Here is a 23,395-nt window from a genome sequence, read left to right as displayed (position 1 = left end):
TTTTTTTTATGTTTTGGTTTTTTTGGCCGTGAAGCATGTGGGATCTTAGCTTCCCGATCAGGGATTGAACCCGCACCCCCTGCATTAGATGGTAAAGTCTTAACCACTGGATCTTCAGGGAAGTCCCAAGGGCAGAAAAATTATTTTTGAGAATGATTGTGATAGATTCAAACTGTTTCCAGAGTTAACCTCTTCTTGGTGTAAGAGTTCAATGATGCTATGTGTATTTTATGGAAAGTAAGGCATTTTGAAAATTCAACGATTAGAATTCAAATTATCTGGAGATATTAAATAATCTGATCAGACTTTCAGATTCAAGAAAGAGAGCCCCAACCTCACAATGATAAGTCTTCTACAAGAGCCAAAGGGTGTTTAAACAGCAGCCTAAAAGCATCTCACTAAACTGTCCTTAAGCTATTTTCTTCATCAGGTTCAATGGCATATGGTACAGTATGGGGCAGAGAACTTGGGATTTGAAGTTTGAAGCTGATTTCTGCAACTTAATAGCAGTGAGGGCCAGGTAAGCCACATAGCTCCCATTAGCCTCAGTTTTCTCATTCATACACAGTAATGAATAACTAACCTATAGGGTTAAGGATTATGAGGATTAAGAAAAGGCATGGCCTATAGGTGGCTCAATAAGCAGGGCTGCAATCATCACTCAAAAAGGAGCAGATATTAACCAAGAGTTTTTGGAAATAAGGTGTTTGAACAAAAGTTAGTCTAAACGACTCATCTGAGTCAGTTTTGAGACCTTTAGTTGCTGATTACATTTCCTGGGGATAGTCTGATATTAATACTTACCCCTCCGACTCTTTCAAAGTGGTCCCCGTCTTTGTCAAAGTCTATCAGGTGTCCATTAAATGACCAAGTAAACACGATGTTTAGCGAGTGATCGTGGGTTACCTGGCATGGCAGAACGATACTTTCTCCAACAGTGACATCCATACTGGAAGGGGGTACCATTACCCTTGTTGGATCTAGAGAGTGAAAACAAAGCAAAACAACAAAGCCTGTGAGCTGGTGTGGAAATAAAACGTAGAATCCAAGTGCAGGATGAAATACTAAGGAGTTTTGCTTTATTTTGTCTTAGTCTGTGCCCGGCAAACCTCAGTCATCTGGGAAGCTCAGAGTCGGGCCAGGAGGTCATTTTTAATATGAAAAGATAAAAACACTTATTATGTGAACCTTCACAGAGCAGCAGAACTCAGCTGGGGAGCACTGGGGTTAGCTCTCTTAAGACACTTATGGAAGGGCCTACTGCTGGCAGACTGCTCTGAAATTATCTCTTCAAAAAGGTTTTTAGATCTCCCCAGTTTCACTAGAAAGCAATACTACAGCTGAGTGCAAACAGGAAAATCCATGTTAATTTGAAGTTTGTTGGGGTTTTTTTCTATTATAAAAGTGATACATGTTTAGTATAGGGAATTTAGAAAATTCAGGGCATTTGAAAGGAGGGACCAAAACAAAACAAAACAAAATCCTACTTAGTTTCTGACTGTCCAGATAAAACCCCTATTTTCATTTTAGTATAATTTCCTCCTGTCTTTTGGATTCATAATTTTTCAGTTGTCTTGTTTTGCATTATTGTAAACATGCTACACATGTGATTTTCCTTTTTTCTCTACTTAATATAGGCTTATACCTTTATCCACATATTTTTATAATCTGCATAATATGCTGTTAATAGTTTCAATCACTTTGAAACTAGTAAACATTTTAGCAAATTTTATTATAATTATAAATAATGCTGTAATGAACATCACTGACAAAATTATATGTATATATAACTTTTTTATTGAACAATAGTTGATTTACAATGTTGTGTGAGTTTCTGCTGTACAGCAAAGTGATTCAACTATACATATATACACATTCTTTTTCAGATTCTTTTCCACTATAGGTTATTACAAGATATGGAATATAGTTCCCTGTGCTATACAGTAGGTCCTTGTTTATTTTATATACACAGTAGTGTGTATCAGTTCCTCCCAAACTCCTAACGTAGCTCCCGCCTTCCCCTTCGGTAATCATAAGATTGTTTTCTATGTCTGTGAGTCTTTCTGCTTTGTAAATAAGTTCATTTGTATCATTTTTTTTAGATTCCACGTATCAATGATATAATAATATTTGTCTTTCTCTGACTTTACTCATGTATTACTTTTTTTTTTTTTTTTTTTTTTTTTGCGGCACGCGGGCCTCTTACTGTTGTGGCCTCTCCCGCTGCGGAGCAACAGGCTCCGGACGCGCAGGCTCAGCGGCCGTGGCTCACGGACGCAGCCGCTCCGCGGCATGTGGGATCCTCCCGGACCGGGGCACGAACCCGTGGTCCCCTGCATCGGCAGGCAGACTCTCAAGCACTGTGCCACCAGGGAAGCCCCACATATTATTTCTTTAAAATAAGGACTACTAATTCATTTTAAAATTCACCCTTTACATTACAGTTTTAATTGGGAACAGAAAGGACTTGCTTAGCCAAGATAGTTTATAAACTCTATAAACTCTAAAACTACATTCACACATAGGTAGTCTCTTATTTCTCACTGAAATTGGCTTTCATAAATGGTGTCAGAGAATAAAATGGTGAAAAGCAATTTGAGTTAAATAAAAAGGTCATATAAGTGCCTAAGGAATAAAATTATGAATTCAGCCATATTCCAGAAATTTCTCTGTACTAAACCAAGTCAAACAAAACCAACCAAAAACCATAATAAAGAAGACAAATCAAAAGCAAACAAAAACAATATAAAAACAATGGTTAATCCCCTTCAACATTCACAGGGTTGTGTTTCACACTCTGTGTGGCACATAAACATTTACTGAATGTAGCTCTTAGATTAAAATCTCAGCTGAGAATTTTGTAATGGAGTCTCATAGGAGACTTTTGATTGGTCTTTTTTTCCAACAACCCACCCACTAAAATTTCCTCTTTAAAGAGAGTATTTAAAACAGTTTTTCTACCCTTTTATCCAACTGTGGAAAGCAAACATCTCTGGTTGTTGAAAAAGGAAAGTCTGTGTCCATAAATAGATTATAATCTAGTGGAGGGACATACTTTTGCTGTTTTCTGAAAGTAGGTAAAGCTCATGATGCGTGGACTGGTGTGCTTTTAGTCACTGCTGAACGAATGATGTCCATGAAATGAGAAGTGAAAAACAGGTACTCCTAGCTAAGAGGTAATGGGAGACAAAAGTGTTTGTTTCAAAACCTGAGGCTTTTTGCAAGTCACATAATCAAAATATACTCCATTGGTTAACTGACCCACAGGAAAAGATACAGACTGAGATTTTTTTAAATGAGCGAAGGAGTTGAGAGCAAATCACCTTAGTATAATGCTAAGCAGAAAATCTAGGAATAGCTCCATTTGACTTAACATGTCATTTATCATTTTTTAATTTAAATTTTCACCTATAAAATGAAGATTGGAACATATAATTCCTGGACAAAATGATATATGTCTGTGGTTTGTATTTGGCAAGATGTCACCTTATTCTATTTTAAATAGCTGTCCACTGATTTCACAATTTAGATTTTCATTTTAATGTACCTTCATTCATTTGTTGATCTATCTACCAAGCACTCATTAGGTGTTATAAGGATAACAGTGCCCTACTACCAAGAAAGATAGAAAAAACTTATTTGTAAAAACTAATCGAGCCCCTCACATTCTAGATACCATGTTACACGCTTGACAAGGATTGTTTCATTTATTCTCAACAAATACGTAGTATTATCGGCTATTTAACAGATGAGGGAAACTGATACCTAAGGGTGGTTGAGGAATTATCTATTGTGCTAAGCTGACTCCCTTTATTTAGCTGAAAACATGATATCCATTCACAAATCATCCATGCAACCAGGCTAAGGGCATAATATAGCAATTTGCACTCTTGATTATGTGTAGTCAGCTGAGGATATGTAAATGCAGAAGAAAGTCAAAGAAGGCCATGGGGTGAAGATGGTTTCAGAGGGCTTCACTGCAAGAGTAATCAAGTTACTTGCCTTAGACAGGTAAAAAGAAGTGATGATTTTATGCCTAAAATGCTGGCTCTAGCTATAAGCTTACACATCACACTGATGAGTGCAGAGTCAAATGTCCAGGTTCAGGTCCTTAAAAATGTCTTGCAGTTGGCACCTACCCTAAAGCCTAGAGTCATATACAATTCTGGCTGACATTTTTAATTGACATTTGTTTCCTAAATAAATGTTCATCCGTTTATGCACGTGTAGCTATCTGGGACAGATTTTATTACTGGTGAACTCAGTTGCCTGTTAACCAAGGACCAGAGAAGTGCTCTAAATCAAGGATTATGCTGGCACAGTTGCTGAGCTGACAGCTGCTAATTCATTACCTTAGCACTTGTCACCAATTCACATTTTGAGCCCTGAAGTACCAAGAATCAATGCAAAGGAAGACAAGCACTGTACACACCAGAGAGTTCTCCTTGGCACTAGAGAAGATTAAACTAAAGAGGTTCAAAACCTCATTAGCTACTTGGTTTTCTCAAATTGTATGCTTGTTCAGTACTCCTGTTTTCTGTGTTATGAATTCTGATGCTTTATACTTGATGAATTTCTTGAAATTTGAATACAAACACTGTACACAAATAAACAGATGGCTTCTTCAAAACAAAACTGTCTCCCCTCCTTTGGTTTTAATTCATTAAGATCAGGAAGAACCTATATTTACAACTTCTATTCTGAAGAGTCACTCCAGCTATTGTTCTGTGCACAGAACTCTCAAAAGCAATTAGAACTCAAGATGTGAATTGATGTCTGGGTTTGGATGTAATTAAATAGCAACAATAAATAGGACCAACAACACTCCTGAACTTTCTAGCTTGTGGTTGGTTCATCCCACAGAGAATGATAAATTTAGAACTCCAGAGGATTGATGCTCAAAATATAAATATAAATATAAATATATATATATATATATTTACCAAGCGCTTAACCTTCCTAGAGTAAAAAAAATTCTTTTATGCTTTATACTGTTTTCTATAATATCAAGAGGTCAGAAAGTAAACTATGCTTTGTTCTAAAGGTCAAAACAACCATGGAAGGGAGATTTAATTATTAAGCACTCTGTTAATGATTAGGTCAACAACTAGATGCATAATTTCTTACATTAACAATGAAATATCAGAAAGGGAATGTAAAAAACAATACCTTTTAAAATCATATCAAAAAAATGCCTAAGAATAAACCTGACCAAGGAGGTGAAAGACTTATATGCTGAGAACTATAAAACATTAATGAAGGAAATTAAAGAGGATTCAAAGAAATGGAAAGATATCCCATGCTTTTGGATTGGAAGAATTAATTTTGTTAAAATGGCAATACTACCCAAAGCAATCTACAGATTTAATGTGATCCCTATCAAATTACCCATGACATTCTGCACAGAACTGGAACAAGTAATCCAAAAATTTATATGGAACCATAAAAGACCCAGAATTGCCAAAGCAATCCTGAGGAAAAAAATAAAGCAGGAGGCATAACTCTCTCAGACTTCAGACAATACTACAAAGCTACAGTAATCAAAACAGTGTGGTATTGGTATAAAAACAGACATATAGATCAATGGAACAGAATAGAGAGCCCAGAAATAAACCCACACACCTATGGTCAATTAATCTTTGACAAAGGAGGCAAGACTATAAAATGGGATAAAGACAGTCTCTTCCACAAGTAGTGCTGGAAGAGTTGAACAACTGCATGTACATCAATGAAGTTAGAAGACACCCTCACACCATGCACAAAAATAAACTCAAAATGGCTTAAAGACTTAAACATAAGACATGACACCATAAAACTCCTAGAAGAGAGCATAGGCAAAACATTCTCTGACATAAATTGTACCAATATTTTCTTAGGTCAGTCTCCCAAGGCAATAGAAACAAAAATAAACAAATGGGACCTAGTCAAACTTATAAGCTTTTCCACAGCAAAGGAAACCATAAAAAACAAAACAAAAACAAAACAAAGCAAAAAAAAAAAAAAAAAACACAAAAAATGAGAAAACCTACAGAATGGGAGAAAATATTTGATTGAAAAATGGGCATAAGACCTTAACAGACATTTCTCCAAAGAAGACACACAGATGGCCAGAGGCACATGAAAAGATGCTCAGCGTCACTAATTATTAGAGAAATACAAATCAAAACTACAATAAGGTATCACCTCACAGCAGTCAGAATGGCCATCATTAAAAATTCTACAAATAAGAAATGCTGGAGAGGGTGTGGAGAAAAGGGAACCCTCTTGCACTGTTGGTGGGAATGTATATTGATGCAGCCACTATGGAGAGCAGTATGCAGGTTCCTCGGGAAACTAGAAATACCATATGATCCAACAATCTTACTCCTGGGCATATACACGGACAAAACTATAATTCAGAAGGATACATGCACCCCTATATTCACAGCACCACAATTTCCACTCCATCGACATGAGTGGATAAAGAAGGTGTGGTGTATATATCATACTACATGAAGTAAGTCAGAAAGAGAAAGACAAATACCACATGATATCACTTATATGTGGAATCTAAAATATGGCACAAATGAACCTATCTACAAAACAGAAACAGAATCACGGACATAGAGAACAGACTTGTGGTTGCAAGGGGGCAGTGGGGAGGGAGAGGGATGGAGTGGGAGTTTGGGGGTGGTAGATGCAAACTATTACATTTAGAATGGATAAACAACAAGGTCCTACTGTATAGCACAGGACACTATAACTAATCTCCTGGGATAAACCATAATGGAAAAGAATATTAAAAAATGTATATATGTGTATAACTGAGTCACTTTGCTGTACAGCAGAGACTGGTACAACATTGTAAATCAACTATACTTCAATAAAAAAGGTAAAAAAAAAAACCTCACATACATTTAAAGCATGTAATAAAACTGTGGACTCTAACATCTTAATGTTTTTTGTAATCTCTTAAATTTAGAGGTTTTTTTTTAAAGAAAATTATCTCTCATATTGAAGAAACACTTTATGTCCACTGTACTTTCTTTTCCTATTAATTTTAGCTAAAATTTAATGTTTAATTTTCATTTTTGTGTTTTCTGCTTTGCTCAAATTGCTTAAGGACAACATGTATACTTTTATAAAAACAATTATTTTTCTTAAAAGAAATCTGGCTGCACATATTCCAAGATGTTAACATTGATCAATTCTGAGGAGCAGGAAAAAAAAAAACAATTAGATGTATAAGTTGTAACATATTACTCAACTCATATTATATTCTGACTTTCACTGTTGGAAGAAAAGCTTTCTGATCTCAGGCTTTTGTTACCTGTAACAACAAGTGCCTGTAGTTTATGGGATAAGAATTCCATTTTGATGTTGCTTGCCTTGTATTACATCAACCCTTCCGTTTCAATTTATAATTTCTTTACCTTTCCCTCACAGTGCCAAGCTATTCACTTGGTGCCTATCAAGGAAAGTGTTTAAAATGTGTGTTTTAGTCATCTTCATTCAAGGGAGGTATACATCTCCTTTTGTTAGTGAATTTCTTAACTGTAATGGTTTTGATGATGCCTCGCAGTCAGGTTGTGTCTTCTTTTTTACATTAAATTTTGTAGGGAAACTTTAAAAAATGGGATCCTTCAAAAAAAAGAGTTAGTGAAAGAGCTGACAGTCAACTCACCTCAAATGACACCAAGGGGGATTGGATAGAGAACTATTTTTAATAGTCGTTAAAGGCCACAACAAAGACAGTTGATTAATGATCACAATCAACCTGGAGGGAGAATCTCTAGGGATGAATTTAAGCTCTCTGGTTGGTCATATTTTTTTTTTAATAAAAACAAAACCAGTGCTGGATGTACTATTTTTCATCGATTTTGCATAAAACACACATAAAAAAGGGATGCCCTACCCATGAGATGAGACTCAAAATTCCCAGTGATTTCAAGCTGGACCAATTCTTTATTTTAGGATGAGATCTAGTAGGGGTAAAGCAAAAAGCTACACTTATAAAATCAACTACATAGGTTCAGGCTGGGGGAAAAACTGGGTTGGCAGTTCACATGGAAAACACTTGAGCATTCCAGTCTCAACATGGCCCATGCCGCTGCCAAAGAAAGCTAATGCAATCTTAGGCTGCATTTAATAGCATGCGGTATTCCATCTTAGAGAGGTAAAAATCCCATTATATTCTTCATTAATGAGACCACAGCTTACTAGGAACATCCTTTGGATTCACTGACAGATTAGTCCACCTAGGTTAGTGAAGGAGCTAATAAATCTGTAACAGTTAAAAAAAATGAAAATGTTTGACAGGAGTAAGAGAAATGAGAGGAGACATGAGACTGGTCTGCAAATATGTGAAGGGTTTATAGGCAGAAGATGAATTGAGCTTATTTTGTGTTGTTCCAAAGTAGAAAGCAACAGTACCTACAAAGAGGCACAGTTTGGCTCTACATAAAAGAGAACTTTCCAAATAATCTGATCTTATCAACAGGAAAATGGGCTGCCTCAGGAGAACATGCATCACTATTTCTAGAAGTATTCAAGTGGGGGTGGGCTCCATCAGAGAGGGTGTGTCAGGAGACACTGAAAGCCAGCCAGGGTAGATGAAGCCTGTCATTTCTCCTGAGAGTGTATGAATCCAAACCGCTTTCCCAATGCTTTCCTGACCACTCTCCTCACGGGTGATCCTTTCCTTGTGTAAAGCTTGTCAGCGTTAACTGTCTGTTCTATTTCTTCAACATTAAGCTTGAGCACTGTTGTGGAATATCACTGACATATATCCCGTTTCTGCCTTGTAATCACGTTCCTGGGGGTCGGGGACCACATCTTACACTTTTATAAACCCCCGTGCCTAGCTCTGTCCCTACTCACCAGAGTCGGTTAAAGATTAATTGGGTGATGACCCATGAATGGTAGTGTTGGTGACTAACCAAAGTAGGGACTTGAACCTTGACATGCTGTACATTGGGAAGCTGTTGTGCTGTATTTCCTATTATTTATCCTGACTTAAATTGGCTACTGAACAGAAAAAAGTAGCTACCTAAGGGCTCAATCACTGTGCAAACTCTGACCCTTTGTCTGTGCTCATTGCTGATTTTTGCCTCCAAGGCCACATTTAGAATTTTTTCTTGCTTTTAGAAAATAATTCATTTGAAAAGTAATTTATTTAAAAAATAATTTATTTCAAAATAATTTCAAACTTATAGAAAAGTACAAAGAACTCACCTTCGCACAGACCCCTCCACTGTTAATATTTTATTGCATTTGCTTATTTCCTGTTCTTTCTTATATATAATAAAGATATGTAATATATATATGGTATTATCTATAATTTATATTTACTTATTATCATTAGTCTTTTTCTGAACCTTTTGAGAGCAACTACAGACATGCTATCTAATGGGTAGACATGCTACCCTTAAACATTCCAGTGTGTATTTCACCAAACAAGAACACTTTCTTAATAACCAGCACACAATCCTCCGAATAAGGAAATCAACCCTGGCACATCATCACTATGCAATTCAGGTCCCATTCAAAATTTGCTAACTTTCTCAGTAATGTCTCTTTATCTTTTGGTCCAGGACCTTACCCAGGAATAAATGTTGCAATTAATTGTCATGCTTCTTTAGACTCCTTCAAGTTAGAACATTTCTTCAGTCTTTCCCTATCTTTCAAATCCTTGACAACTTTAAAGAGAACAGGCCTTACATCTTGTAGGATGACTCTCAACCTGGATTCATCGGATGTTTCCTCATGACCTGATTTAGGTCTGTATTCTCAGCAGGAACAACACTGAAATGCTGTGTGGTACCTTCGAAGTGTGTCAAATCAGGAGCTGTGTGATGTGATGTGAACTCATCTCAACACTGACCAATGACCATGATAACTCTAATCACGGGTCATGCTGGCGTCTGCCTGGCTTCTCTACTTTGTATTTAGCATTTTCCCCCTTGCAACTGATTAGCATTTTGTGGGGTGGTATTCCAAAATTACACCAATATTTTGATGCTCATCGAACCTCCACCTCCCAGCCTTAGGATCCACTGAAGACTCCTGCCTGAAGCAACCACCTCTCTGATGTTGCAAAATGGCAAATCTCCATCATTTCTTCTACATATACTAGATGACATTCTACTTTAAAAAAGAGCTTTCCTGGGACTTCCCTGGCGGTCCAGGGATTAGGACTCCGCAATTCCACTGCAGAATGAATATAGAGAATGTATCACTTTACTAAAATTGAAACACTCTGAGTTCCGCATTTCACACCTGGGTGAAAATTTAAGTCAATACATTTATAAAATACCTAAGGCATTACTTAAAATTAATTAAGCTTTTGGAGAATAATTCATTATTAAATAGAATAAAATTTAAACTTAAATTGTCCAACGATAGATGAATGGATAAAGAAGATGTGGTATGTATTTACAATGGAATATTACTCAGCCATAAAAAGGAATGAAATTGGGTCATGTGTATGAACCTGTGGATGAACCTGGAGTATGTCATACAGAGTGAAGTAAGCCAGAAAGAGAAAAACAAATACCCTATATTAATGCATATATGTGGAATCTACAAAAATGGTACAGATGAACCTATTTGTAGGGCAGGAATAGAGACGTAGATGAAGAGAACAGACATGTGGACACAGTGTGGGGAGGGGAGGGTGGGACAAACTGGGAGATTAGGTTTGACATAAATACACTACTATGTGTAAAACAGATAGCTAGTGCGAACCTGCTGTACAGCACATGGAGCTCAGCTCAGTGCTCTGTGACCACCTAGATGGGTGGGATGGGGGGAGTGGGAGGGAGGTCCAAGAAGGAGGGGATATAGGCATACATATAGCTGATTCACTTCATTGTACAGCTGAAACTAACACAACACTGTAAAGCCATTTTACTCCAATAAAACAAATAAATAATAAATAAACAACAGAGATTTAAGGCAAAAAAACAGGCATTCCTTAATATTAATTAAGCTTGGAGAGAATAATTCATTATTAAATAGAATAAAATTGATTAATATTCTAATTATTCTTCTCTGCTAGGTCCTTTGGCTCTACATTTGAGAGCAGCTATCAAAACAAAACAACAGCATAGCTTCCAGTTTGTTCTTTTTCTCTGACTTACTTCTTGGAAATCCATTCTGTCAGGGAGTCAGGTAGGAAGCAGGGAAGGATGGGGTAGGTAAGGTCATCCTTGAGAAATCTACACTACTTAGTTAAAAGTCCTTTTGAGATTGCTCCATTATTGCCACTTTTGAGAGTGTGAATTCTTCTCTTTGTTGTATTTGCCAACTATCTCTTATGGGGGCAGACTTCCTCACTGTCTTTTTTTTTTTTTTTCCTCTGGCTGTGGCAAGCAGGGACTGCTCTTGGTTGCCGTGCACGGGCTTCTCACTGTGGTGGCTTCCCTTGTTGCAGAGCACGGGCTCTAGGCGCGCGGGCTCAGTAGTTGTGGTGCACGGGCTTAGTTGCTCCGCGGCATGTGGGATCTTCCCGGACCAGGGCTCGAACCCGTGTCCCCTGCATTGGCAGGCGCATTCTTAACCACTGCGCCACCAGGGAAGTCCTCCCTCACTGTCCTTCTAATTTTGGTTTGGAAGTTCATCTTATAAGGGAGTTTCTCCCTCCTCATGAACATTCCTCCCTATGTGTGGTTGTAAAGCCCTGAACAGGTTATGGGAAGGGTTTTCTGTTTACACCCCATGGGGGAGCAAAATATAGGGCATCCCACCTTATATTGTACAGGCCTGGCTCTTGTTTCCTTAAGTGGCCTTGCTGCTCACTCTGGCCATCAATAAAGTCCCTTTAAAAGTTCTTAAATCTGAGAATTCCCTCTCCCCTACCCTGCCCCTGTTTCCTGGCAGGGAGCCAAGATCCAGGCCCTGACTTAAGGCTTAGGCAGCTTTACCTGCCAAAATACCCTGATGAAAGAAAATATATTCAGTGTAAAATCATCTAGATAATATCAGGCATCTATGTATTTGGTATTTGTTTCCAAGTCTCCATTTTGGTTATAATTACTACTCTTTTGGAAATCTCTTAGACACTTGATTTCTATTAGACATTTACTTTTCACTTAGATTTGTTTTGTACTGAGCAGCTAGGCCTGTGAAATGAGAATTTAGAAAATTTTAAGACAAACGGAGACCAACTCTCTTTGTTCATCTTACCTCTCTTTTTGTTAACACAATTTAAATCTGATTTTGTTGAGTGAAAAAGTGAAGGGCCCAGTTGAAAAGAAACCAATGATTTTATCTTGGCTGAAGACAAGGAAACCTTCCCATTTTGGGTGGTGGAAAAACCATAGCAACGGCATAGGGCACTTCAACGAGGCACGGTTTTTATGCAATCCATGCCAAGCAGCACTGCCACGTAGTACTGTGACCTGGTTCTTTGAACAACTTGTGCACCTTGACAAACAACACTGGAAGAAAACATAAGGCAAATTCTGACCCCAGTCGGACTGAGCAGAAACTGGAGCCTTCTGTAAAGCAATTTACAAATCACCCCTGAGCAGAATGCTTACGGATCTATTTTCAAGGACTAGGGAAAAAACACAAAGCAGAGCTGTTTAATAAGCCTGACTGCCACAAACGGAAGCTGCTACGCACGAGTCAATTGAGGGTGGCCAGGTATAGGTACTTGGGAAACAAGCAGTCAAATGATAATCAAACTTATTAGATTTGCCTGGTCAAAATGTATAGTGTAAAGCACCTACTTAATTACGCAGACTGCTCTCATGCCACCCGGTTGCCTTTCAGGCTTCCAAGTCAGTGACAATGAGTAATAATGACTTTCTGTTTTGTCTTGTTTTGTTTTAAATAACCAAATTATCATTTATCTTAAAATCATTCATGGTCATCTTGTTTGCTCTTTTTTTACCTGCCACCAGGGCAAGCCACCCTCCTGGGTTTGGATTTGTGCCATGTTTTAGAAGCAAGATTCTCAGTTGGGATGTCTTTCTAAATGGAAAGAACTGTCTGCAGGTGTGTAAGTGTCCACTATGAATAAGGATATTCCGCAAGCAAACTAGAAGCCGTCACAGAGGTAGAGTAGGATATGCTAAATTTGCCCTCTCATATTTTCTTTGTGACGCTTTCTTTAAGATTTAAAAGGACTGATCTAAACAGACTATTAGAAAAGACTATTCTCATTGACAAATTAAATAAATTGCATCTTCAAGTCAAGATATAATTAACATTAATTACTCTATGACATTTTTGGGACTGTGACTGAAGACGAAAAAGAATGATAAATGGGAGTTACAGGTATCTTTTAACCACGGAGAAACATTTTCATTATATAATAATTAGTTCTCTTTTTGAGATGGAGAGATTATAGGCCTGTTGTTTTGTAGCTACTACACATGAGTAACTCTCCCTTATGAGTCATTGGGTAAAAATTTACAAAGAAATCCCATTAGTGTCAGTGAAAAAAAGTAAATCCCATCGCATGCCATGCATAAGAATGGTGTAATGAGGTCTTTGCTGATTAAAGAATATATAATTGTACTTGATGGGCATCTGGCTGTATCTACCGGTACAAGGTAAGAGAATATTTACCTAAATTACAAAAGAAGTGAAACGTACATCAGGAGGCAAGGGCAACGACTTCCACAGACAATGCATTCCGCTGTCATTATATGCAAAATAACAACTAGTGCCCCATTCTTGCAGTTTGCTACACGGGGAAGAATTAGGATCTGGTCAGTAGGTGGTGCCAAAACCACAGCAGAAGGAAAAAGCATTGCATCTTTCTGTTTATCTGGCTCCTGTCAGCAATTTTCTACGTGTTTTCAAATTCCTCCACTTAAGAACTCTGCAACTTGGAAAAGAGGCAATAATTCTCATACTCTAAAGTGGTATTTCTTCGTTTGTCTACCGATGTAAGAGAGGGTCACCGAGGAGTATATGAAGCTTAAAAAAGAAGGTATGACTATCTTTGTGGACATGACTAGGCCCCTCCCTCTATGTGGTGCAGGAAGGATTGATGTATAAAGCTTTCTGCACAACAGAATCAAACAAGCCACCCACCCTAGCACCTGGGCCACTACTGACTAGCTTGTCTGGAGGCTTGTCCATAATTCTAAGTGAACTTTTTCCTGAAACCCTTCAGGATGGACAACTATTAATAGCTCCCAGGTCCCTTCAACTGCTGAGATCTCCTGTGTGCACGGCAGGTAAGACACCCTGAGTTGAGCTAACAGGTTCCTCTCCCTGTTGCACTGCCTGCTTCAGAGTGTGATCTGTATACACATTCCATGAAATTTAAAGGAAGAAGAGGGAAAATGAGGACAGTCCTCAATGAAGATTTTGTTACTGCTCTTCACTGGAGGAGAAACAGGCAACTAGCTGGGAAACACACTCCTGGTGGGAAGAACTCATTTCTGGGGTAGATTTTGAGGGTCACTGTACATTTAGTTCAATCTTCCACACCAGAGACACGGAAACTTTTCTTTCTGTTGAGAGTTGCTGACCCAAAGAGGGAAAAAAAAATCAGTTGAGGGTCAGCGAAGTAGAAAGCAACTTAATTTAGTTTATTTTCAGAGAGATGTTTACAACTTTTCATGTCTTTCCAACTAGGTACAGGGAACATGAAACTCTAAAGGTACATCAAATAATTTAAAACTTACATCTAATATCTATAAGGGATAGTGGAGATGAGGGCGAGTGGGAATGCAGGGAGATGCAGAAAAGATGAAAATACAGAGAAACAGCAAGAGAGACAGGTAGAGAGCGGCAGAGTCGCCTTGTCCACAAACACCAAAGAGACTCCGCGCTGAATCAAGGACACAAACACCAAGAGGAAGGCACGCAGAGGCAAAAGAATTTTTGGAAAGTGAAATAGCAGTCTTTTGTGGAGCAACAAACATTCCATCCTTTGGTTTTTAGGCTATCAACAGAGAAAACCTTTGTTGGGAAAGATGCAGCTTTTGTAAATTTAGTCATTTACAGACAAGTTCTGGAGGGGAGCAAAATCTGCTACCCTGAACTGTGTCTCTTTGGCATGAAGATTAATTTAGGTTAATTCTTTTTAAGAAACAGAAGACTCACAAAGTCTTTGTTTTTTTTTTGGCTGCACTGTACGGCATGTGGGATCTTAGTTCCCTGACCAGGGATCAAACCTACGCACCCTGCACAGGAAGTGTGGAGTCTTAACCAATGGACCACCAGGGAAGTCCCAGAAAATCTTTCTTTTTACCTCCACCTTAGCTGCCTAAAGAATGTAGATAGAGCACCTGTTTCCAGAACAGGGCCATCACCAGAAACATCTGCCACGAACACGGGCTAGGTGTGGCAGGGGAAACTCAGCAGGGCCTAGAGATCAGAGCCGCTCTGTGTCCCAGTGTCTCTGCCTGGCCCAGCAAACATCTGTGTACCCAACATTTGCTTTCCCGTTTCCAGGTCCATTGCCTTCTTTCTTTTTGAGTCCCAAACCAGTACCCCCAACATCCTCTTTTGTTCTTACCTGAAGATGGTATTTAAAGTGAGGGTTTTGGCCATTTGGGGGAGTTATTCAGTTTTCCTGGGTCTCTCCCATGTATACCTATGGTTAAACTTTTGTCTGATTTTCCTCCTGTTAATCTGTCTCATGTCAACATAATTCCTAGACCAGATGGAAGAACCTAAAAGTGTAGAGGAAAATGTCTTCCTTCCTGAAAGTTGCATCTTGCTACTTGCACCTAAAGTGTGCTTGGAATTTAAGTCAGAGTTCTAGTTTGACCCAAAGTCCCACATTTTCTACATATTCATTGACTGTCCTCTAAAATGACAACTGGGCTTTGCCGTGATGATTACATGAAGCACGGCAGTGTTAATATCATCTAAATATACTGAGTCATGATCAGCATTAAAAATTGGTGAGATATTTTAGAAAGGGATTTATTAAGGGCAAAAAGAGAAATTGTTTTCTGGCTAGGTCTTGGTTAACTGGAAAAAAAAAAATTAACTACTTCCTCATTCCAGAAACATGTTAATTACTTGAATTAAAACCAACAAACAAACCCCCTAAAAGTATATGTGTGTGTGCATGCGTTCAAATGTCCATTCTTCAAATCCTTTTAGACTTTACAGGAAATGTACTCATTTCCTATACTATCCATTAGAATCTAACAGCTCCTTTCTGGTAGGGAAGATAGTACGGCAAGACCCCAGCACAGGTTACAACAAATACAAACACATTATTTGTATGACTCGTGCCAAGTCCCGAGGGTGTCTCTCTGGGCTGTGGTGCAAAAGAGTGAACAGAGTTTTGCAAATTGCTGTAGCATCAAATAGACCAAAACTCACAGTGAGGTAAGTAAGAAACATCAATTCATTCATTAATCCAAGCAAGCAAGATATATAAAGCACATGGCCCTTTACGTTTGGAGATCATTCTACAGTTTACAAAACAGTTTCTCACCCATTTCCACAGCTCTCTTGAACCTTAACTTAGACTCCACTGGGAGTTATTTCTGTATTAGGTAGAAAAGCAAACAAGCTCACAGAGATCGTCTTGCATTTGGCCACTATACCAGGATACACTACCTTGCTTAACTCCAGAGAGGACCATTTCTGCAATGTTACCTTGTGCAAGACAGCAGCCAGCAGAATGCCCTGTCATTTCTTCCCAGTCTGGAAGCTCCCAAACAATGCTGGGTGACCAGAATCAAGCTGGATGCTCATTTCACTGCAAATACGCCCAATCCCAGAGCTTGCCTCGGAAATGGCACCTGGGAGTTATTTCTCATGGAGTAAAATACCTTCTTTGAGTGATTCTTTGATGTTGACATAGGTTTGGCTAAAAATGTCAGCATGATAAAATGTAAAAAACACTTTATTTAGTGCCTTAAAAATCTCGTTTCCAGGTTTGGCCATACATCCGTGATTAGGTATATAACCATCAAGAAGTCATTCGACATCTGAGCTGTAGTTTTCTCATCTGTAATTTCGAAGTGACGGTATTTGGCATCCCAGCATGACTATGAAATTCAAACTGGGTTAATGGACTTTCATATGCTTCATAAACAATAAAGTTCTACCTGAGTGTGAGATACTATTATTACCATTACTATTGATGCCGAAGATTTGCCTGGGAAATAAAGGAAAAGGAGAGACCTATTTTGAGGATAAAAAGAGGGTGACATTCTAAGGGAAAGAGCTCACTGTTGTAAGTCATAGTTCCAAGACAGCTGCTGGCTGCTTAATAAAAGCCAGTGAAGATGACAAAGTAATTTCTGGTTCAAGCATGAATGCTCAAGTATAGGCGTTTACTTCGATTGCCAGATGCTTCAAGCTAGCAGCTAAATCCAAAGACACCAAAGACACTTCACGCAACGACAATATCCTGGCCCCTCACGTCAGAGCACTGCATAAATGCACATCCCAAAAGGAAAGGGTGTCACTGGAAAATTACCCGGGAGGAAGAGTAATTGTGAAACTGAAGAGAAAGATGTCAAATTCCACAAGGATCATTAAACTACTGGTTAGAAAAGGAAGTAAAACATGAATAGGGAGGGACTCTCCTGGTGGTCCAGTGGTAAAGAATCCGCCTTCCAATGCAGGGGATGCAGGTTCGATCCCTGGTCAGGGGAACTAGGTTCTCACATGCCGTGGGGCAACTAAGCCCATGCGCCACAACTACTGAGCTCGTGTGCCTCAGCTAGAGAGCCCGTGTGCCACAAACTACAGAGCCCATGTGCTCCGGAGCCCGCTCCACAACTAGAGAAGAGAAAACCCGCACGTCGCAACGAAAAGCCTGCACACGGCGATGAAAGATCCCACGTGTCGCAACTAAGACCCGACACAGCCAAAATAAAATAAAAAAATAAAAAATAAATAAATATTAAAAAAACATGAATAGAGAAAATGCAGCATCTATAGTACTGGGTGATAAAAAAGATAACACTGTTGTTTTCTAACGATGAAGATGACCATCCTTCTCGATGCTGGAAGAGGCTACATTCATTTATGATTTTTGGAAAGACTTTTGGAAATCTGTCAATGGAAGATTTAATGTGGGTGATTTAACAGAAATTGTTAAAATGTTTACCTGTATTACTCTAACCATAAGTTAAGACAGTAGTGTATTTATCAAGGTGATAAGTAATGTGTTAATGCAACCTTCCCCCTTTTGCTTTGTGGTTACCTGGTAAATAATTTATCTGAGGGGGAAAAAAAGAAAACAAGTAGATTTATTATGGTGCCTAGTTCTTGTTGGCTGGAATTATCATTTCAGGTTCTTGGTGAAACAGTGATGATCCATGCTGGCCACAGCACCATCCTTGAACACCATCATCATCATCATCATTGCAGCTTACATACATTATGGAATATATTTACATAACGACAAACATTATATTCACCATGTGCCAGGATCTGTGCTAAGCACCTGCATTTATGACCTCACTAAAATTTAAGCATTGTGAGGGCAGGGAACATACCTTTCTTGTTCAGCATAGATACCTTGTATGTAGCATAGTTAATGTCAAAATAGGTGCCCGATAAATATCTGTAGCAGTTAAATGAATCACCAGCAGTTAAACCTCACTACTCTACAATAGGTATCATTATTATCACCATTTAATATACAATGAATTTGAGGCTTCCCTAAAGAGGCTAAATATATTTCCCAAGGACACAGACCTAATTAGAGGGAGAAAACAGGTATTCAACCCCAGGGCTGGTTGACTGGAAAGCCCTACATGTTACTGATTTCCATTCCAATATGACTGCAGCTTACCGCTCACTTTAATTCATTTTGAAAGAGGCGTTTGGGTGGCTGCCAACGTTTAGGTATAAATGAGCTTTGCCTCATTCTCTTTTTATTCTGATAGAGTGTGACATGATGTGTTGGAACTAGAGGTGGTTGCAGGAGTGAAGTCATAAGAAGGAGGAGGAAAGAAAGGAAATCCAACGGAGCCCAGTGTGATGAGGTGAGAAAAGGATTCAAGAGAAGAACGGCAAGAATCAGCTCTGGAAAAGCCAGAAAGGAATCATTATGCTTTATTTCAAATGCTCTGAAAGGTAGTAATGTCCTAGTTATTTATGGAAACCAGCTCCATAAATGAAGGCTCAGCCCACGAGGAGGAAAAATATATGGATATAAAGTATTTCCAAGTTAAAAAAAGTCATTGCCACATATTATATATTGGAAAATTGGACTCCTTGAATGATGGACAATTTTGTTTACAGATTAAAAATGTGAAGAGTGGAGCCAGACTTCCTGAGTTTTAATTCTAATTCAATCACTTACTGACTGTGTTGATCCTAGGAAAATTATTTCTTTTCTCAGAGCTTCAGTTTCCTCAGATTTAATGGGAATAAGAACATGTATCTGCTACTTTGAGGATTAAGTGAGTAAATTAATATAAAGATTTGGAAACTGAGCTTGCCACATAATGTTAGCTATTAGTAAGACTCTAGCAAAAACAAAGATGCCTCCATATTTCATTCTGAGTAAATGCTGAAATCCTTATCATGGCCAACAACACCCTACCTGACCTCAACTGACACTTGTATTGAAGATAGAAACCTGAAGAACCTCTTTCAGGTGTAAAGATAAATACCTGTACCATGCATATCCAAAATGAAAACTGCTGTGTAGACTCCAGACAAGAAAAGAGGGTGCAGATTCTAGGTAGACAGCTGCACGTACAGACAAGAAGTGGGTAAGAAACTGAGCTGCGGAGTCAGAAATATCTCTCCCGCTTACTAGGTGACTGATTGCAGGTAGGTCACTTGACTGTCAGTCAGTTAATTTGTTTCCTACCTTTAGTAGTGCTGTGGCTACGTGTAATAGGACTAAAACATGTTAAGTGTGTGATACAAGCTATCTCTCATCATCATCACCATCTTCATCACTGAGCTTATTTGTGCCTGGGTTCCATGCATTGTAACTGCAAGAACCTTCAGAGAATATCAGCTTCCTCTAACATGTAGAGATTGGGGAGGGGGAGAGCAAAATCTAGTGAGAGAAAAATGTCCCCATAAATCTGCAAAGCAATACAGTGGGTCTTTAAGTTATGACAAAAATCTGCCTCAACTTTACACGGACGCAAAAGAGAAAGCAAATTGACAGCTACTAAAAGTGATAACGGATGCTCAAAACAATTTGCTGCTAGTGGAAGTATCATAAGGAAATTATCATTGTACATAGACATTTCTTTGCCAGAACAGTGTACAAACACCCAGATAAATAGCACAGGTGCTGTCTTGTACACTTGCCAGGGCCACGCATCAAGGCTGAAGACGTTCCCCGGAATGACATCAAGGCAAGAGATTATCGTGCTTGTTGTATTCACATTCCAGGACCTCCATTAACTCTCTGGACATCATCAGACACTGTGAAAAATGCTGAAGACAGGACAATATGACCCTGAACTGAGAAGATTAATAAGCGGTGAATAACTAAACTAGCTCACTGATAGTTTGATATGCTGATTTCTACAGCTATCTTAAAGGATTATTTGAGTAATTTATGGGCCATGGCCAAAAATATACTTTATTGGGGGACACGAAAGGTCTGAGCAAAGTCTAGGTGAGTGCCACCTTTAGCTTTTAAATACAGAATCTTTTAAAATCTTTGTTTTCTCCTCTTGTCCTCTATTCCATAATTTTCCAGAGGCCAGAAATCACGCAAGGACTAAGCATCAGCACAAATTCCCAAAGACACCGTAAGATTGCTCACCACACAGGGTCACCCTGAGGCATACTGCTTGACTCTGTACAAGTGATACACGTGGGGAGGTGCGGTACCAAACTTTCGAGGAATTCCACTCTTCGACAGAAGTCAGTAGAATCAACTAGTCATTAAGAGATCTGGATTCCAATCCAGAGATGGACTTACACGATGCTAAACACAGATTTAGAATCCTCATCACGTTAGTGGCTGAGTGTCACACACTCAATCCCTATTTCTTTCACAAGCTCAGTTTAAATCATCATGGCTATACAGATAATCTAAGAACAGTGGCAAGTGGGACTTGAATAAATCAGATAAATTACGTAAGTCTTGATTTCACAGGGCTTTCCCTTTCCATGCTCTTTGACTACAGAGAGCTGGCCAAAAATAATTTACATACTGGGATGATTTTATGAGAATAGAATAATAAAACAGCAACAGAAAGTAATCACTATGATTATATGTCAGTTACTGTGCTAGCTTCTCTCCGTAAGTGACCTCATTTCGTCTTCATAATAACTCTGTTAGGATTCTGGGACCTCTCTAAAATCTCTTTAAACAGTCGCACAGGGATTGTTTACAAAAGGGCATAAACTGTAAGGATAGAAGAATGGTTGCGGATGTCGGGAAGCCACTGGATGGGCAGCAGACAAGAAGCCCTGATCCTAAGCTGGTAGTGGGGAAACAGAAGGAGCAGCCTGACTTACTCTTTAGACTATCCCCCCAAAATCCAGGAAGTGGTGGCCTCAGTTGCCACCGGAGGTGCAGGTGATAGAGCACTGGATGAATGTTGTTTAGAATTAGTTAAGGCCCCGGTTACTTTTCCTCATTCCATGCAGCCAGATGACTAGCTTCCCTGCCCCAGAAGGATGCCGAGATTTTACTTTCTAAGCAGAAGACAGAGGAAGGTTTCTGAACCGGAGGATACCAGGTTCAAATGAGGGTAGCAAGCATTTAGTGAACATGTGTTCTGTGAATGTTGGGGTTCCCAGCTCCCTTCCTCAATATGGCTCCCCAAACACTGGCAATGAGCTATCTGTCTCTAGGGACTGTGATGAATTCAAATGCAAACACCTAAAAATATTGACATGGGGAGGGGTTTTCTCCCCAAAATGGCTCAGTCATATTGAACTCTGAGTCAATAAACTTGACCCACAGGTTCCTGGCTTCAAGTTAGCATGTTAGTGCCTCCCTCTTCCATATGAGCCAACAACTGAGACTAGACATCTGAGGACAGCTTCTAACATCAACGATCAAGTCTAAGGCAAGTACAGAAAATCTATCATTAATATTTTCAGAGAAACAAGAGAGATTGAATTCATGCACAGACAAAAAAAACTTCCCAATATCCCAAATTAGGGAACATTCAGAGACTAAAAGAGAGTTGCTAGAAATTTAAGCCATGGTAATTGAGAGGTAAAGGGTAACTTGTCTAAGACTAACCTCCTGTGGGCTGGCCTCCAGGAAGGGAGGAGATTTTTTGCCAGGCTCCATGGAAACTAACCATGGCCTAGCGTTTAAGGCAATTAATCCTAGTCAACTCTAACACTGGGCCTCTAGTCCCCAGTAATGTCAGTGTTCTTCCCCAGTCGTGAACACTGAGGTGGTGTTCCTGCACTAGCTCAAACACTAGGAACCACAAGGCTTGGCCTCTGTTCTGCAAATTGTGCTAAGAAAGAAGCCGTGCTTCCATAATCGTGCAGTTTGAAGCCCTACAGCCCAAGGTTCAGCACCCCCTTTTGTCATGTGACAGTTAGCTTACTTCATTTCTGCGGGTCGCCCTAGAACGCTGTGGACAATGGGGGACTTGTATTCCTACTAGTGCTCATGTTTCCATGAATTTCTCCCTGGGAATGCTGCTTCAGCAGGTGTGATGTGTGTACAGCCTGGATATTTGCCTCTGTTAGCCTGGCAGTGGCTGAGATGAAAATTAGTTGGCAGAGAAATCTGAGGAAAGTTTCTGGAGGATAGAGCAAAAACAGAAAGAGATAAAACATGGGAAGAATGAAAGAGAAAATTACAGGAAAAAGACAGGAGAGAAAGGAATTCTTAATAAAAGAAAACCCCCAATTTCCCAGAAGAAAAGGACATCTGTTTCCAAATTAAATAGGCCCATTGAGTATCAAACAGAAAAGAGAAAATTAGATTTCACACCAAATCACTATACTGTAACATTCAGAATAATGGAAATGAAGAGAACAATCTGTACGTGTCTAGAGAGAGACAGAGAAAAACAAAACCAAAAACAGGTCACATGCAAAGGAATAGAAATTAGAACTGTTTTGGACTTCTAAACAGTAATGTTGGAATTTGGAAAGCAATGAATCAATACTTTCAAAATTCAGAAGAAAAACAACTTCTAGCCTAGAATTCTATTCCCAGCGAAAGTATCATCATGTGTGAAAGTAAAAGAAAGAAACTGGGAGAAAAGCAAGCTGTTTTTCAGGAAATCAGTGTAGGATATGCTTCAAAAAATGAAGGAATACATGAGATCCAGGAAATAGGTGATCCAAAATAGGAAAGAGATGATAGAAGTTTCCAGGAGGATACAGGATGGTGAAGTAACATCCTAGAAGGTTAGTTTACAGTAAATGTTTAATCACATCTAAAAATTTTTTTGAAAGCTGGCCAAAAGTTTTGGTTCAAATTTATGTTATAGAAATTAATGTATAGAAACTAAGTAAATAAACAAAAAATAGTAGAGAAATAAAAAAGATGTGAAAAGAAAATATTCAA

The 23,395-nt window shown here is 38.9% G+C and overlaps 1 protein-coding gene across 4 annotated transcripts in view; it reads right to left on the bottom strand.

The window, feature by feature from the left end:
- Positions 1 to 23,395, bottom strand: part of CNTN4 (contactin 4) — a gene marked incomplete at both ends in the record, with an annotated part of 493,058 nt that overhangs the window by 27,188 nt on the left and 442,475 nt on the right. For all 4 annotated transcript variants that reach the window (XM_082664454.1, XM_082664456.1, XM_082664455.1 and 1 more), the window contains one exon: positions 805 to 980. In XM_082664454.1, the coding sequence (XP_082520580.1) occupies positions 805 to 980 (176 nt within the window). The remainder of the gene's footprint in view (positions 1 to 804; positions 981 to 23,395) is intronic.

This window comes from Grampus griseus, assembly GCF_964374135.1.
Source record: "Grampus griseus genome assembly, chromosome: 10".
Lineage (NCBI taxonomy): Eukaryota > Metazoa > Chordata > Mammalia > Artiodactyla > Delphinidae > Grampus > Grampus griseus.
The sequence above is the reverse complement of the archived record's forward strand: the minus strand, read 5'-3'. Positions and strand labels throughout refer to the sequence as shown.